Source organism: Eutrigla gurnardus (assembly GCF_963514095.1).
Source record: "Eutrigla gurnardus genome assembly, chromosome: 4".
Classification (NCBI taxonomy): Eukaryota; Metazoa; Chordata; class Actinopteri; order Perciformes; family Triglidae; genus Eutrigla; species Eutrigla gurnardus.
The window spans coordinates 13,892,298-13,909,817 of NC_139918.1; the positions used below are offsets into that span (position 1 = coordinate 13,892,298).

General features: G+C 41.2%; 1 protein-coding gene across 2 annotated transcripts in view; it reads left to right on the top strand.

The window, feature by feature from the left end:
* LOC311012055 (neuropilin-1a-like) overlaps nt 1-17,520 on the top strand; it is a 79,367-nt gene that overhangs the window by 50,373 nt on the left and 11,474 nt on the right. For both annotated transcript variants that reach the window (XM_084007351.1, XM_084007352.1), the window contains exons 7-12: nt 2,889-3,044; nt 4,351-4,495; nt 6,780-6,952; nt 7,170-7,325; nt 11,435-11,579; nt 17,138-17,260. In XM_084007351.1, coding sequence (XP_083863477.1) covers nt 2,889-3,044; nt 4,351-4,495; nt 6,780-6,952; nt 7,170-7,325; nt 11,435-11,579; nt 17,138-17,260 — 898 coding nt within the window. The remainder of the gene's footprint in view (nt 1-2,888; nt 3,045-4,350; nt 4,496-6,779; nt 6,953-7,169; nt 7,326-11,434; nt 11,580-17,137; nt 17,261-17,520) is intronic.

Genomic DNA, 17,520 nt, shown 5'->3' on the forward strand with positions numbered 1-17,520 from the left:
ACTATTTTTTACGTTGCTAGTGAAATCCCACCTCTTCCAGTGGACCTCATTCTAGGAAAAAATATGTGCAGTCCTACTTTTTCCAAGTACAGTTATATATTTAGTCCTTACTCCCAAAAACTTGCCGTCTGTCTGAAACAACTTCTTAACCTAGAGGGACACACACACACACACACACACACACACCACAGGTCATACACTAGTCATTAGTGATGCGGGTGCACAACCGTAAAATTGATCCTGAGCTGGTTCCTACACACATACACAAACACACGCATACACACACACACGCACACACACACACACATACACACATACACACACACACACACACACACACACACACATACACACACACACACACACCACAGGTCATACACTAGTCATTAGTGATGCGGGTGCACAACCGTAAAATTGATCCTGAGCTGGTTCCTACACACATACACAAACACACGCATACACACACACACGCACACACACACACACATACACACATACACACACACACACACACACACACACACACACACATACACACACATACACACACACACACACACACACACACGCAAACACACTCTTCTGGACTTCTTTGTGGATCAGCTGCCTGAGGCTCAAACCTCAGTGTATCATCCACTCAACAGGGCTGAATTACACATGACCTAAATCAAATGTCATGCTGCAACTATTTCTGGTAAAAGATGTTTTTGTAATAAAAAGAGTTGCAGAAAGGTAAATCACCTCATAAATGTTAATGAGAAGCATTCACGTCTCATACGGTCTCCTCTCTTTAAACGTGATATTTAAAATCAGAAACATGACGGAAAAGACTGAGGTGGATGGTTGAAGAGTAACGATTAAGGCGAGTAATGATCATGACATAACTAAGTTTAACAGTGGAGAAAACTGTCTGCATAACGCTCCTCTAAAGGTCTAGGCTTTGTGGTCGAGAGGCGGTTGTCTGCCTATCTCTCGTGTCTTGCTCTGATTTTTCACTGTCTACTTACAGACGGATCACTAACGGTATAATTAATGACATCTGAGCCTCTTGTTTCCCATGATGCATCAAGCGAAACATGGTGCAAGGCGGCGTTGTAGTGGAGGCTTTGGCTCGTTATGTATAAGTTAGTGCTCATGTTATATTTGGTGTGCAACGTCAAAGAACTATTTATTTCTCCTTCTTCTGGATGCAGCAACACACTTTGACACTTTAAAATCTAGAACAAACACGACCTTCTGCTTGAGCAGCGCGGGGTTAAATCAGGCTTTTAAATAAAGACTCTTCATACTTTCATTTCCGGTCTTAAGTGCTTTTTGACAGCGCTTGTTGTAAGAAGAGGGAGACCTGTCTCATTTACTGTCTCCACCTCGATTTGCCATCATAAATCACCTCCTTTAACTCTGATGCCGGTGCTTCTCAATGTTCTTAATGACACGTCCCAAATTATGCATTCATTACCAGTCATTAAACAGTATTGATTATGTCAAAGTGCAGAAAAGTGGATGTCAATGTTTACGTCAACTAGCTGCATACATTTAATATATCGAAGCTATAGATTTCCACCATTTATACATAACCTTTAGTTATAAACTTCAATCATTTGTACATGACTTTCAGATGTACATTTTTACGTAAGCGTATTGCATTCACTTGAGTAATTTTTTTTTGGTTTGTTTTTTGGAGTAATTATTTCTGTTTTTCTGAGTAATTTATTTCTTTGGTCTGTTTTTCTGAGTAATTTAATTCTTTGGTCTGTTTTTCATAGTAATTAATTTTTTGGTCTGTTTTTCGGAGTAATTCATTTTTTGGTCTGTTTTTCGGAGTAATTTTTTTGGTCTGTTTTTCTGAGTAAATTTTTTTTGTCTGTTTTTCTGAGTAATTTTTTTTTGGTCTGTTTTTCGGAGTAATTTTTTTTTTTTTTCTGTTTTTCAGAGTAATTTTTTTCTGATTTTCTGAATAATTTTTCTGAGTTTAGACAGCATTTGAAACAATAGACGCATTCATTCCTTTGTGAAAGCTCGATAATGGAGGCCAACATGACCGACTTGTTTAGTTTGATCAAGTTCTACTTTGATCTGGGATTAAGACACTGGGAGATAGTCCTGTCTTTGAGTCATATAGATGGTATTACCATAAGTGTATCCACTTTACGCAGGCACCTGAGGACTTTGCGGCTGAATAGCTGAAGATGGGGCATGTGTATGCAGGAGTCACTACAGGTCCATGGGAGTCACTTGCAGGTTGGAGGTTCTCGCGGGAGTTCGAAGTATCGCGATAATTCAGAAAAAAAAATTACTCCGAAAAACAGAAAAAAAATTACCACGAAAAACAGAAAAAAAATTACCACGAAAAACAGAAAATAAATTACTCCGAAAAACAGGAAAAGAATTACTCAGAAAATCAGGAAAAATAATTAGTCAGAAAAACAACCAAACAAAAAAAAATTACTCAGAAAAACAGACCAAAAAAAAATTACTCAGAAAAACAGACCACAGAAATAAATTACTCAGAAAAACAGGAATAATTACTCCAAAAAACAAACCCCCAAAAAAAATTACTCAAGTGAATACAATACGCTTCCGTACATTTTAACATAAAATGTTAAGCTATACATTTTAACCCTTTAAACATAAATTTAAGGAATTATATTTCAACAACTTATATACAACTTTAAGATATACTTCGACCATAACTTTTAGCTGTATATTTCTACAGTTAATCCATTGATGTTGTGTTCATTTACAGCTGACTAAATGTGAATATGTTGTTTTTTATCAAATCATAACCTCTATTTTGTGAGATAAGTCAAGCTCTGAGTACTAGCAGTACAGAAGTACCCCCCAGCGTACCTCGCCTTTCATCCTTTCTTGTATTCCTGTGTTTCCAGGTGGACTTGGGATTCCTCCGATTCGTCACGGCCATCGGGACTCAGGGAGCCATCTCAAAAGAGACAAAGAAGCACTATTATGTCCGCTCATACAAAGTGGAGCTGAGCTCCAACGGAGAGGACTGGGTCACCGTGAAGGAGGGCTCCAAGCCGAAGGTGATGAGGACTCATTTCTGCCCCAAAACCCTTGTGTGTCTAATATTGATGAGTAATGAAGGACACTGGCTTCTAATCAATGGGGAGAGATGTGTGGATGGTTGAATCAATGTTTTCAGAGGCTGACAATATTTGGCAGTGTCCCTAATCTCAACCTCCACTAAAACAAGTCTGATCGACATCAGAATGCATTTCTTTGGAGGAACTGTGGTCTGGACGTCTGACTGACGTGCAGAGATAACATCATCTCTTCCACGGGGACCCATTAAGTGACATATTGATGTATTCAAGTTCATTATGCTAGCATCACACAAAACAAGTGTCGACTACTGTAAAATCAAGCATCGGAGTGTGTGAGTGAGTGAGCCAGGGTGCTAAATATGGACTCATGCCTGTTGTTGAACAGTTTCAACAACAGCTTCCATGTTGTTCAAGTCCAGTGTCTTGGTCATGAGTCGGGGTCAAACCTGGGTCAAACCTGGGTCAAACCTGGGTAAAATCTGGGTCAAACCTGGGTCAAACCACCTCAAACAAACGGATACTTGCATCAGCTGGTCGTCACACAAGTTATGTAGCTATCTGTGCAAGAACTCATCAAATTTAAATATGTGGACCAGAGGTAGTACTAGTGGTGATATTACTTGTAGTAGTGGTAGTAGTAGTAGTAGTAGTAGTAGTGGCAGTGTTAGTACAGTAGTAGTAGAAGTGATAGTATACTCCGTAATAGTAGTTGTGGTGATAACTAGTGGCAGTTGTAATACAAGCAGCAGTAGTAATAATTGTAGTAATTGTGAATACAGCAGTTGTAGTAGTAACAGTGGTAGTAAACCAGTAGTATAAGTAGTAGTAACAGTAGTAAAGAGGTAGTAAAACCAGTAGTAGTAGTGACAGTAGTTGCAAAAGTATTGGTAGTAGTAGTAGTCGTTTAGTAGTTGTGGGGGCTTTAGCTCAGGAGGTAGAGTGGGTTGGCTGGCAACCACAAGATTGCCGGTTCGATCCCCGGCTCCTCCTAGCTGAGTGTCTGGTGTCCCTGAGCAAGACACCTCACCCTAATTGCTCCAGACGAGCTGGCTGACTCCGCCGTCGGTGTGTGAATTCATTACTGTAAAGCACTATATAAATGAGGACCATTTAGTTGTGGTTAACACAAGTTGTACTTATTTCAGTGTCAGTAAAAGCAGCAGTAGTATTAGTATTAGAAGTATATAACAACAGTTGTACCAGTCTGAGTTGCAGTAACAGCAGTGATACTACCAGTAGCAGAAGTAGCAAAGTACTGACTGGTAGTTTCTTTTCTCGTCTTCAGATGTTCCAGGGGAACCACAACCCGACCGACGAGGCTCGCTCCTTCCTCCCCAAGCAGACTCTGGCCCGCTTCGTCCGGGTCCGCCCCATGTCCTGGGAGCAAGGCATCTGCATGCGCTTCGAGATCTACGGCTGCAGGACGTCAGGTAATGCTGGCAAACACTTCCAGTACACAAACTCACAAGTACTGTACATACGAGGCTACGCTCGCAGCTTGAACTCTTGATGCATTGATTTATGCTTTTCAATAACCCCTGCTACTGGAATCATAACTCATTCATGTACATTTTCTTCCTTAATTAACTTCCCCCGTCAACAAATGGGTCATTAAAGTTTAATGTAATCTAAATCTTATCTAATCTAACACTTCTAATATATTATGATGCATGCGAACATGATTCATGGTAATCATGAAAAACAAAACACACACAACAATATACATGCACTTACGATTTGGAAAATTACCTTTTCGCTTAATTGTTAGATTTTATTTGATAACATCCTAATTTAAACTATATATGAAGTGTAAAGTTCTAAATTTCACTTTCTTTAACCTGAATATAAATTTCTTCACAATCTCAAGCCCAGTTTGTGCCTCTGACTTACATTTACAAATGCAAAACCCACTTTTCTTAAACATTTTATACTAGAAGTTTACTTTTGCAGACGTCAAACAATCAATTTAATACATTTACATTGATATATACAGCACTTTTAAACAGTTTGACACTAAAACATAGAAAACATTTAAACCGATGAGGTAGAAAACACATAAAACACTCCATAGAAGTTGTTTGCATTTATGCATTTTCACAAACCCTAAATATATCTCTACGAAGGGAGTAAAGTAATGTTAACACCTCGTGTAAAAAGGAAATGAATGACACTCCTGCACAAGTTTTATGTGTTCTTTTCGGACCGTACGCTCTCCTGTTAATAACATTTTCACACTTTTCCACATCGTGAATCAAAGCGACATCTTTTTGGCTGCGGGACGAGAAGCTCCTGCTGCTCTGTTGATTTAAAATAATCACTGCTTCCAAGGCGAGCGCAAACTCCCACAGAAGGACACCGTTATTCATTACCGAGGAGCGGAGGAAAAAAAAAAACATGCTGCCTCATTACTCATCCTCTAACATTATATAAACCTCAGTCCTTGATGTGCTACAAGCAACTCTCAGTAGGAGAGCTCCATAACGTAGATATTAGGCTCTTACTCACAGGAGAACAGGCTGCCGAGTGCTAGACAGGTGATTCAGGAGATGTAATGACACAACTGGGGAAAAGCGTGTGTTTGGCGCTGCAAGCGCTGAATCACTCGGTCATTCACTCCTAAACCCGTGACCTTAATCTTCATCCTTCAAATGTAATCCAATTTCTCTATTTAATCCTCAACCAAACTCCTAATTCAAATCATTTAAAGGAGTCATAAAATAGAGGAAAGAAGAGCTCACTTTTTCCCATTTAACCCATTAGTTTCTGTCCCCGGAGGAAACATGGGGAACACACACAGACGGTGCTGTGGGGGGTTTCCATAACCAACACACTGGGTCGCTGTAAATTCACTTTGCGGAGGAATTTACATCCTCGGGAGCTGTTGTTAAGCCCCAGATATAACTCTGGAGGTATTTGTCATACAAATATCACACTGAGACAAGGACTGTTGGAGCCCGGATATTAGATCTAGCTTGTTGTGGATAATGGATCTGGACCAGACCATTGTGTCCACATATTTTAGAGTTTAATTACGTTTTCTTATTAGGAGAAAACGCAAAGCACAGCTAAACCCTCTCAATTATCCGGTCATTATGCAAGTATATTTCCTAGTATTTGAACAACAGACTGACCTGGTTGGTCAAACAAGTATCCGCATTAGGAAACAGAACAGAACCATGGCTACGTCTGTTTATGGAGCAGCGATACCATTGCTCTTAGTTATATCAGTAAACCCTCTGAAGGCCACAACCAGTCGGTGGGTTTGAAAGGTGGTTTTCTTTTACAAATGTTTATCATAACCAGAAATGGTTAAAAACAGAACTTTCCAATGGTACTTGAACGAAGCATGTGTGATGAGCAAAAACAACCAAATCTAAGCTTAAATAAAGATAAATCACATTTTATTCCACGTCTCATTGTGAGCACTTGAAAAAAATTCTAAATTATATTGTATTTTTTAAAGGTAAAACCTTAAATTCATTGGTTCAAAACAAAGCGATATGAAGTCAGTCCTCACACTTGCTTGTTCACACAGAACGCTACGCTGAAACAAATACAGATACACGAGTCTCCCGTGTTTTTAACGGCAGCAGCGCCCAGAGGCATCAACTAAAACTGCTGACTCAAGCAGTGACAAGATAAGGACGGCTGTAGCCCTTCTTATCACACTGTTCGCCTTTCAAGCGTTCCTTATCCCCCCTCTCTCCCCTGCAGACTACCCCTGTTCAGGGATGCTGGGGATGGTGTCCGGTCAGATCTCAGATGCTCAGATCCGCGCCTCGTCGTACGCCGACCGGGGCTGGATGGCTGAAAACACACGTTTGTTGACGGGGAGATCGGGCTGGACCGGGCAGCAAACCCAGCCCTTCAGAAACGAGTGGCTGCAGGTGAGATTTAATCCTGAACTTTGAATGATGGGGAATAGTTGATCAGATTATGTCACCAAAACACTGAATACCTTGTAATCCTTGATGGTGTGGAGAGGTTTTTCCATGAAACCACTGATTTAAGCCAAAAACAAACAGCGGTGTACTGTACAATCATTTATCAACCGCTCAGTGAGCCAAACCAAGCGTTTATTCCCCTCATTGTGCGGGCTGGCAGGTGGATCTTGGCCAGGACAAGATGGTGAGCGGCGTGGTGATCCAGGGAGGGAAACACCGCGACAGGAACGTCTTCATGAAGAGGTTCAGGGTGGGACACAGCCTGGACGGGGAAGAGTGGACCATTGTCAAGGAGGACAACACCACCAAGCCCAAGGTTGGTTTGACGTGCACCTGCATGTACGCTTTGGGGAGTTTCACACGTATTTCTGCTGAAATGGTGAAGAATCAGGCTTTGTGATTGTGTATTTAAAGTGGACATATGATGAAAAGCTGTCTGGACTTCCTGTCAACACACAAGCTGTGAAATAAGACGACCCAGTCAGTTTTTGTGGGCCAATCAGAGCAGAGAGTTTTTATGGGAGAGTTCTTAAAGAGACAGGCACTAAAAAGGAGGAGTGTGGATACAGCTATATTCAGACAGACATCATGAGAACAATAATGTGCTTTTAGAATAATAAAATATGTTAACATGTCCTAGCAGAGCAGTGTAGATGTGTTATGGGACCCAATCATATATTGGTATGAACACTTTTAGACTTGGTGAAACAGCAAGTTCAATTTATCTGTATCATAGCGTTTTAAGTTGTACATTGATTTATAAGCAACTAAAGATTGCCACTAGAAATATGTTAGTGATTTGAAAGGGGAAGGTTATGAACACCGCAGATGAAATGGTTCCACTTCTTCCTTTATCTTCCTATTAACACGCGACGCGGTCTCATTCGGTGGCATTTTGGTGACAAACAAAGATGAACCGAAAGTGAATTACACAGGAGGCAGATAAAAATCTGTGGACATGAAATAAACCTACTCTCACTGTAATGTGTAATTCCTGGAAGCCATCAGACCGCCGCTCGACGGCTACGCTGCTCCCAGAATGAAATGCTAAGCAAATTATAGACTGCTATTCATTTATTTGTCTGACGCACTCGATGAAAGCTCGAGTTGTTGTAAGAGCAAACCATATTATGTGTGGGGCTCAGCAATGAAAATGCAGACTATAAAATAAAAAAAATAAAGGTGTGGTGGGAGGATGTAGTCCAACCAACTGAACATCTATTTATTTAACACCTATTATTTATTTAATAATCACTTGCTGACTGTTTTTTCGCTCATGCACTGAGGCTCTGCACGGTAGCTTCACTGCGTATCAGAGGTCCCATATGGTGTTTCTAACTTCTGCACTGGAAATGATACTCGTTGGTATGTGTGGGCGTTAAAATAATTTGATTTGTGTTCACGATTCTTTGAACCGTCATTTTCCTCTATACAATATATTTACATCCTCAAAATACGAGCTTATGTAAAATCTGGGAAAACGTAACAGACGTGGCATAAAGAGTGAGATAGTCCACACAGGGCAGGCGGGAGTGGAGGTCAAAGGGTCAAATAAACAGATGACTTGTGTTAAGCCGGCTGTTCTTACAAACTAAAGTAAAGTTGACTTTTAGTCACGTCAGCGTCGCTAGGGGGAATCGTAACGCTGCATTATTCGTCGCACTGGAGTGAGATTGTGTTGGAAAATCACAAGTCTATGTCTGAATTAAGTGAATTAATTGGATTTACTTCCTAAAATCTTTTAAATCCAGTTGCCATAATCTGGAGTCGAGAGGAGCTGATGAAAATACATTCAATTATTCACAGCTGATGCTTTACAAGCCCCGGCTTTCACCTCGCAGGCTTCACAGAGCTCGTCCTCTCATATTGCTTTACGCAGGCACCAGATAAGATAAGATAAGATAAAATAAGAGATAAGATAAGATATGATAAGATAAGGCTTTATTGATCCCCAGAGCAGAAATGCAGATGTTGCAGCAGCACACAGACACGAATAAGTACGGATAAATAGGGAGCTAAACAAATAAATCATAACAAAAAGAGGTCTATACAACGAGTAAAGAATAGAAGCAAAAATAGAGTACTATACAAGAGCAATTAAAGGCGGTTCTTGTGGTAAAGACAGAAAAATACTAAATTATTTATCATCAAGTACCAGGACACTCAAGAAAACGTCCCATGATGTTTAAAAGGCTAGTTTTTCTTTTTAGCACCTCAACTCTTCGTCTGAAACCAACAAGCATCTTAGAGAGTTTCAGAATAAAAGGAAGAAGAGCTGTGTGGTTAACATGAGTAATAATGGGAGAAATGAGGAAGCGAAAACCGCTGACGGAAATTTCACAAGAAAGACATTGCTGTGTTTGATTGCGAGGCGTTTTTTTTTTAATGAATTTGTTGAGCTGTGAAAATGTTCGGTCTCAGTCCCGGTCTTGACCTCCTCTCGCTGCTTTAAGTGGCTTTAATTCCACTTTTCAAGAGGAAGTTCATGCCATTGCTGTCGAGGCCCGGCTTCCTCTGCACGGCTGGACCCGTTGGTGCGACATCCTCCTCTATGCGTTCCAGATGGCGGGGCGGAGGACGAGGATGGCCATCAGACTCCTGCTGATTCACTGCAGACGGAGATGGAGATGCTCCTCCGTCCCCCCGCTAATCCTCTCTGCTCTGTTTCCTGTGTCTTTTTATAAAAACCTCTTCAAAAGACGAGGCAGCGAGAACTCAGGAGAACTCTTAACCTGAGTTTAAAAACTAATCCTAAAATCAAGACACTTTTATAGGATGTTGACAAAAATCCTATCAATCCAGAATCATAATTCTGCTGCAGTTTCACAAACGAACTCAAGCTGCTTGGAAATAATTCATCTTATTCATCCAGTTCAACAGTAACATTAACACCGTCTGTCATTCTACTGTGTACTTAAAGTGATTATTACTTTAAATTAATCTTTTTATGAGTTGACTGTCATCCCGCACTGAACCTCAGCAACAGAACTGAAGAAACACTTTATTTTTACCGATCCATAATTCCCCCCAAACGTTCCCCAGAAGATCCTTGGAAGTAAATCTGTAACTTGGTCATTATTTTAGGCAAAATATGAATTTCTTTGACACCCAAGTAAATATGAATGCAATATTCATTTATTATAGTGTTTTTGGGGGGCTCCAGTGACTCACTTACGTGACGCATAGTTGGAGCTCCTCTATGGCTTGAATCAGCATTAGAAATATCAAGAACAGCGTTAGAAAATATCTGGATCTTTGGCACGATAAAATAAAAGGTTGAAGGTACAAACTTTTTATGATCTGTGAACATCACTGTCAATTTATAGTACAATCAATGTTTCTTTGTCATAGACAAGAATACATTTTTACAGAAATAAAGAAAAGAAAAGCTATATGAGTCCCAAGCCAGATGTAAAAAAAAATATATATTTATATAAAAAAAAGTGAGCATGTTGGAAGAAACAGTAAAAAAGAAAAACATGAACACACGAACCAATAAATAATGCAACAAAAAAACCATCTGTTTTTGTTCAAGGTGAATGCTCAGGAGACTCGTACAGACTTAAGTCTTTGTGTATTCTGTAAAATCCTGACTTTTGCACACACGGTCACATCCAGCTACCCACAATGCCACACTGCAGCAGGAGAGAGGAAACCTCAGCACTTCAGGCAGGCAGGCAGGAGGACGCTTGGTGTTTTGGCGTCCCACCTCTTGGCTCCCAGCGTGACGGAAACCATTTTCATCTGTGCTGCTTCCATGTTGGACATATGAAAGGATCCGTCTCTGGCTCTGGTTTCCTGCCTTTTGTCTTTGTTTTGCTCCTTTTTGATTCTGTTTCAGCTTTTTTCCTCAAACTGCTCGATGCTTGATCAGAAGCAGACTTGCATCAGAACAGAATATGTTATTGTTGCTTTTGCTGTCGCCGCCGTGGAGCGGCTTTACGTCACTTTGGGTGCTTCACAATGTCGAGGATAGCAGGAAGGAGAACTTTGATTTGTCTGGGATTTACCTGATTATCATTTCGCCGTTGAAAGACAAACAATTTCAGTGAAATAGAGCTCATAATGATGTTGTAGAGCTGATTATTACTGTAGTTTCACATTCATTTAATTATCTCAAAGTCCTGAAAGTCATTCTGACTCAAACGTCTTTGAACTTCATCTCTGATGACACCAAACAGTTCTGATGCTCTCAGCTATAAAAATCAACATAAACTACTTGCTGATCAAACAATTGCACCAAGCTGGATCAGACAGACAGCTTGCCAACTACAGCCCCTCATTATTCGTCTTAAAAAACCTGGAAATCATAATTATTTCAATGTTTCGTTGTTTAATTGGCTTATTCTGGCATCTGGCAAACACTAGTTAAACTCGAGTAAAGTACCATCAGGCCCTGACACGTGCATCTGTCTTCTGTCTCAGATATTCTCCGGGAATCAGAACCACGACACCCCAGAGTTGAGGTCCATGGGTCCCGTCCTGACCCGCTTCGTCAGGATCTACCCGGAGCGAGCCACCGCCGAGGGCCTGGGCCTCCGACTGGAGGTGCTGGGCTGCGAACTGGACGGTGAGTTCCAATCATCAACAGTGTGTCTGCATGGACTCAATATGCAATGTGTGAAAAAGAATGAACCTGCGGCCGACATGTATCTATCCTGGTTGACGAGATGTTTTTATAATGACCTTTAAAATACAACATGCATGATGAGATTTGATGTCATAAAGAACATAAAGTGTTCCGGTCATTTTATAATCTCCTGAATGGTGTATTATACAGCGTATTCCAGTAATGTGCGTACTTTGAAAGTCCTCAGCTCAATGCCTGTAGTATGTATTATTTTAAGTATTTGCATTATTTATTACCTTGAGCTAGGCAGGGCTGGCCTTAAGGTTAGAGAAGCAAGCTTGTGAACTGGAGGTCGTCGGTTCTGTCCCCGGACCGGCAGAAAGTGAGAAAGCAGTTAGAAGGCGCTGAGGTGCCCTGGAGCAAGGCCCTCAACCCCAACTGCTCCACAGGGGCCGCTCAGCAGTCAGCTGAGGTCAGGCTTCCAGATGTGAGTGTGTGTAACTGTGATCGGGGGCATTCCTGCTTCCACTGAAACCACACTGAATGAATAAACATAAAATACAGTTTCTGATACCTAATTTTGTCCGACTAATCTGAAGACTATAATATCTAATAAAATAAAGAGACTTATTTTACAATATACTTTCATAAACTGAAACCAAACTGCCAAAGCGTTAACGTAAGACGAAAAGACGGACAACCTCCGGACAACGCAACCTGTCAATCACAAGGTAGCCCCGCCCTAAAGCTTCCCCTGCTTCATGGTCTACTTGACTCTAAATGGACCATCATTTACTAACTGAACATCATGCTGGATTGAAGAAGACTTGAAACTAGAGATTGAGATCATGTTGACAATGTTTTCTGAGATAATAAATCAGGTGAGAAGTCATTCTCTCAAAGACTTTCATGCAATTTGATTTCTTCTGATAAGAGAAGTCGCCCCCTGATGGCCAGCAGTGGGAATGCAAGTTTAAGTCACTTCATCGCTGGCTTCACTTTCCAGAACGGAGGTTTCTGCCTGCTGAATAAATACATAGGTCTAATTTGTTTGTCCAAAACTTTAATTCATTGCCAACATTGCACACAAATAGTAAAACCAAAAGAGCAAGTATAAACTGGATCAAAAGACTCTGGAAAAAGTAACTATCATCCCCAGGGCAAGGCGATAATACATGGAGGGTGATATTAAAGCACAACACTCGGCTGTGGTTTCTGGTTTTGGCAGGAGTGACTCCCTCAGCTCAGCTTTCACAAACGGTAACAAATAACATACAGAGAAGCAGCTGGATTACAGACTTAAAATGACATCTTTCTTTCCATATTGGCCATGGACACGGAAAACAAGTTCATCATGTTTATATATATTTTGCCAAAATTGCACAATAGTCGACAATTCGCCTAATCTAATGTCCTTCAAACGTCCAAACCAATGTCAACTCACGCTTTGCAAGGCCAGGCGTTATATCTGATGCTTAAACCCGCGTAGCAGAGACCAAAAATGACAAATTTACTACATAGCGGTCGTCACCAAGACCGCACGACCAGATGACGGGACATAGATGGTGACGGAAGCCGCTGCTTCTCTCCGCAAAACACATTCCTCATAGTCTGAGGCAGATCGGTTTGAAGACGCGTCATCGTCATGTGATCTTTCTTTGCAGTGTTTTTGAGAAATGGTGAAAGAGCCACTTGGCATAAAGTAAGCACTGTTGTATTTCCCCAAAAAAGCGCAATTTTATCACATTCGCTCCCCAGTTTGGCAGATTGAGCCTCCTCCACCTGTCCGATGACCATTTGTTACCCTGAGGCTCAAATAGCCAACGGGAGCGGTCGAACCAGTTTCACGCACTTTTGTGAATTTCAGATTTGATGCCGACATTTTTAGGAAAAACACTGTGCAACACTAGAAGGAAAATGTTCAACATTTTCTGATGTGTTTTTGCATGAAATGTGCTTGTGGCCGCAGTCAGCCAGCCAATCAGTCATTAAACAGTGAACTGCTTACACTTCAGGCTGCTTATCTGCAGTGTTTGGTGTAATGAGATGGAGAGAGAGTGAGTGGGGAGAGCGAGCACACGGAAAGCTGACGCATGCCATGGCAGGCTACTATCTCTGCTGCAGCAGTGGTCAGAGCTGGATGGTGTGTGTGTGTGTGTGTGTGTCTGCGTGTGTGTGTGTGTGTGTGTGTGTGTGTGTGTCTGCGTGTGTGTGTGTGTGTGTGTGTGTGTGTGTAATAGATAGAGAGCCAGAGGAGGGCTTGACCTCCCACAGTAGGTGAGGGAGGAACAGATGAAGGGAGGAGGGAGATGGTGGAGTTTGAGTATCTGGTTGCCTTGCGGGGAGAAACGAGGAGAATCAGCCAAAGCAGGCGAGATTGCAGAGTCGGCGATGAGAGAAGAGTTGTTTGTGTGTGTGAGAGCGAGAGAGAGAGAGAGAGAGGGGAGGATGGAGCAAGAGCAGGAGAGGATGAGAAAAATGAGAGATGGGAGATAATCTTCAATGTTACAGAGAAGATACAGAGAAGCAGGACAGAGAATGTGAAAGTCTAACGTACAGCTGGTGTGCGTTTAACAGCAGCACCCATATAAATGTTTGCTTAAACTATAAACTTATAAATAAATGTTACCATACTCCTCCTCTAGTCCAATAAAAGTGCATCCATATGCAAAATCAACTCTATTTTAAAAGTGGTGCCGAAACTGAAAACAGGGTTGCTTTTTTTAAGTTGCCTTATATTTTGAGTAATTAACAGATGCAGTTGTATTTGAGCTTAATCATGAAAATGTGATATAAAGAAATAGAGCTCTATAACAGTAACTGTTTTACACACAAACAAGTATAATTTTGGATCCAGCTCAAAGACGCCGGGACGCTTCGCCTCCCAAGACTTTGTTTTTTCGTTCAGGTTCATCTGGTTCTTTGTCAGTAAAACAACTTAATTTGCTTCCCCATTATCTCTAAAACAGTGTAGCACATGTGTGGCGTAGTCTGGTTCCACTTCTGACTGCACAGTGATATTCAAATACCACTAAAACTACAAATATTTCAAAAATATGTATTAATTAAGGGTGCACATTTTGGTATTTACACAAATATTAGAATGTCATCCTGCATCTGGTCACATTTTATCATTATGCAAGCCAGCATGCCATTCTGGCTATTCTGACCCATAATCCTTTGTGTTGCAGTTTTATATGAGAAAGAGGTTTAGTGTATAAGGTTATGAGGAAGTAGTGTGTCACATTTGAATGCATGCAACAATACACAGTAAGCTATGGTTAAAATAAAAAAATAAGGATGGAATTTGGAATGCAGCCCAAGAATTGGTTGTCAATTTCTCAGAATGGTTGCCAATGGCAACCTGGCAGCCATTCCTGTCGAGTCCTGATAGTTATCCAAAAATCAACATAAGAAAAAAACAAACAAATGAACACATAAAGAGTCGCAACTGAGTTGGGAGACGATTCAGAAAAGGTTTTAATAATCTGCCGTATTGTTGTTTAGAAGCTGGGGTTAAGTGGCCGACAGTCTCCTCCAAACACTGAGATAAAGGAGAAGACGGTGTGTGTGTGTGTGTGTGTGTGTGCAGAGAGAGTGAGGAGCAGGAACACAAGGAATAACACTTCAAAAGGAGGGAACGACGACGCAACACACACCCGACTGCATGCACACTGGAAAAACGCACACAGATGACACGGAAACTCGCCCACAGGCACAAACATACACATTAGCAATCATGTCCAATTATCCAAATCACATGCTTCTCCCACCTCGATGCTGACGGAGGCAGTTTATCTCCTCGCTAATGTACATAATGATGAAGCTCTGACCTCAAGTGCTCTTATCAGCCAAACATCTGATTCCGTGCTATTAAATAATCAAAGCCTTCTCGGTGGAAGGCGCCTCGCATCTTAACCAGCGGCTCATTTTGGATTTATCGAACAACTCCTTCCCAAAAAAAGGGTTTCTGTTGATTCATCAAAGAGACACGTTGCGCGGGGAAAGTCTCTTCCTGTTTCCACGCCAACACGAAGACGCCGACTTGAGCTCACAAGAGAGAAGCTTGCACATCGGTTTCGGCAGTTTAATCATGTTTTTTTGTTTGTTTGTTTTTTGTGTCGGACGATGTCGCTTCAAGCTTTGAGTTAGTTCATCGACTTGCATCCACGCGGTTGTGAGAGCAAACCTGCGTCCCACTCAAAACGCCACAAAAACGTTTACTTACATGCAGACCATCTGGGGTTTTCACAGAGCCTACATATGCTAATGCAGCTTCACTTTGCTTCATTTCCATAAAAACACATCACCAGACGTCGACTGTGTGGTAGAATTTAGATGATGCGAGAGTCTTTATTACTTTGGTCCTTGATGGGGAAGAAGACTCGGCTCCAGACTCTAGAGTGTTGCAGGATTGTGTGGTATTCAGTATCTCTTCAGCACCAAATCAGTCACAATACTCTGCAGAAATAAAGCCAAATATGCAGCCTGGTTATTACTGAATTATTACTAATTAATACTATTACTGAACGGGCCGGCCAGGCACAGACCCAGGAGCCCAAAGGGTCAGGGGTCCTCATTTACAAAATCTCACTGAAAAACAAACCCAAAACAATCACAAAGAGACACAAAATGACTGAAAATAGACACAAAAACAAACATTTACAGATAAATGCACCAAACGATCCAAAGCTACTACAAAGACACGCAAAACCACTAAAAATAGATTCCGAGCCACCACAGAGAGACACCAGACACAGACGCCAAACGACAACAAAGGCACACGCAATGACTAAAAATAGAGTCTGTGAGGCTCTTTGTGTTTGGGTGTCTCATTCTGTGCCCAGGGGCACATTGTCTCATAATCCCTCCATGATTACGATGCCTCTTAATGTTGGATTTTTTTGTTTTAGTACATGTCACACTGCGGTGGTTAAAACATCTAAAGTAAGCTCCTTGTTATTTTTCAGTGCCTTTTAAAGGAGCTGCATCAATACCACCTCCTTTGTTTTACTCATTCCTATTTGCAAACGTAGGTCTGGTGGAGATCAGGCTAATCAGACTGATAACAGATTAGTAAGCAACAGGTTTGACACCGAAGCATCACACTGAAAACGCTTGTTTATTCAGCGTTGTGGCATTTAAATGTATTCTGTAACCTTTAACAGATGGAGAATAAAGTCAAGTTTCTTTTTTTCTCTTTTTTTTTTTTTTGTCTTTGCTCAGCATCACTTGAAGCTGCAAACCCCCTGCTCTTCTAGTTCTTGTCAGAAAATGATTCTCCCTCAGCAGGGACTTTTTGAGGGGCACCGACTATTTTTAGAGCCTCTTGTTGAAAGACACGTTAAGTTCCTGAGCTTTTTAAAGCTTCTTGGGTTCCTGGAAAGGTTGTTGGTGTGGAAAAGGATATCAGCTCTAAGTGCAGGTGTCTGCCCCAACAGCAACATGTGTGGACACAAACACTACACAGCACTGGGAACACACATCTGCACATCCACGTCATGAGTGCAAAAAACAAGTAATAAGACAAAGTGTGTTTTCTCCTTCTGTCTGTCCAGACATCACAACGACGGCACCTCCCACCATCGCCTCGACACTTCCCATGACCACGTTTGGAGCGACCACCACGGCGCCCATCACCATCCCCGGCACGACGCTGGTCCCGGACGACGCCGTGACGGGTAAACTCAGCTCCTCCCACTATGTCCCTCTTCTGTGTCCGCATTCAGTTTTAGTTTTATTATTATTTTTCTTTTGTTTTTATGTCAACAAAACGTGTTTATAATGCATTATAAACACATAAATATTTATAATGCTGTATAAGAATCATAACACATGATAAAGCATTGTATAATGACGTATAAGATCAAGTATCATAATACTTCATAGATGATGCTCACTTTTCTTTTGCAAGGATCATAATGTTTTATAATTTGCATAG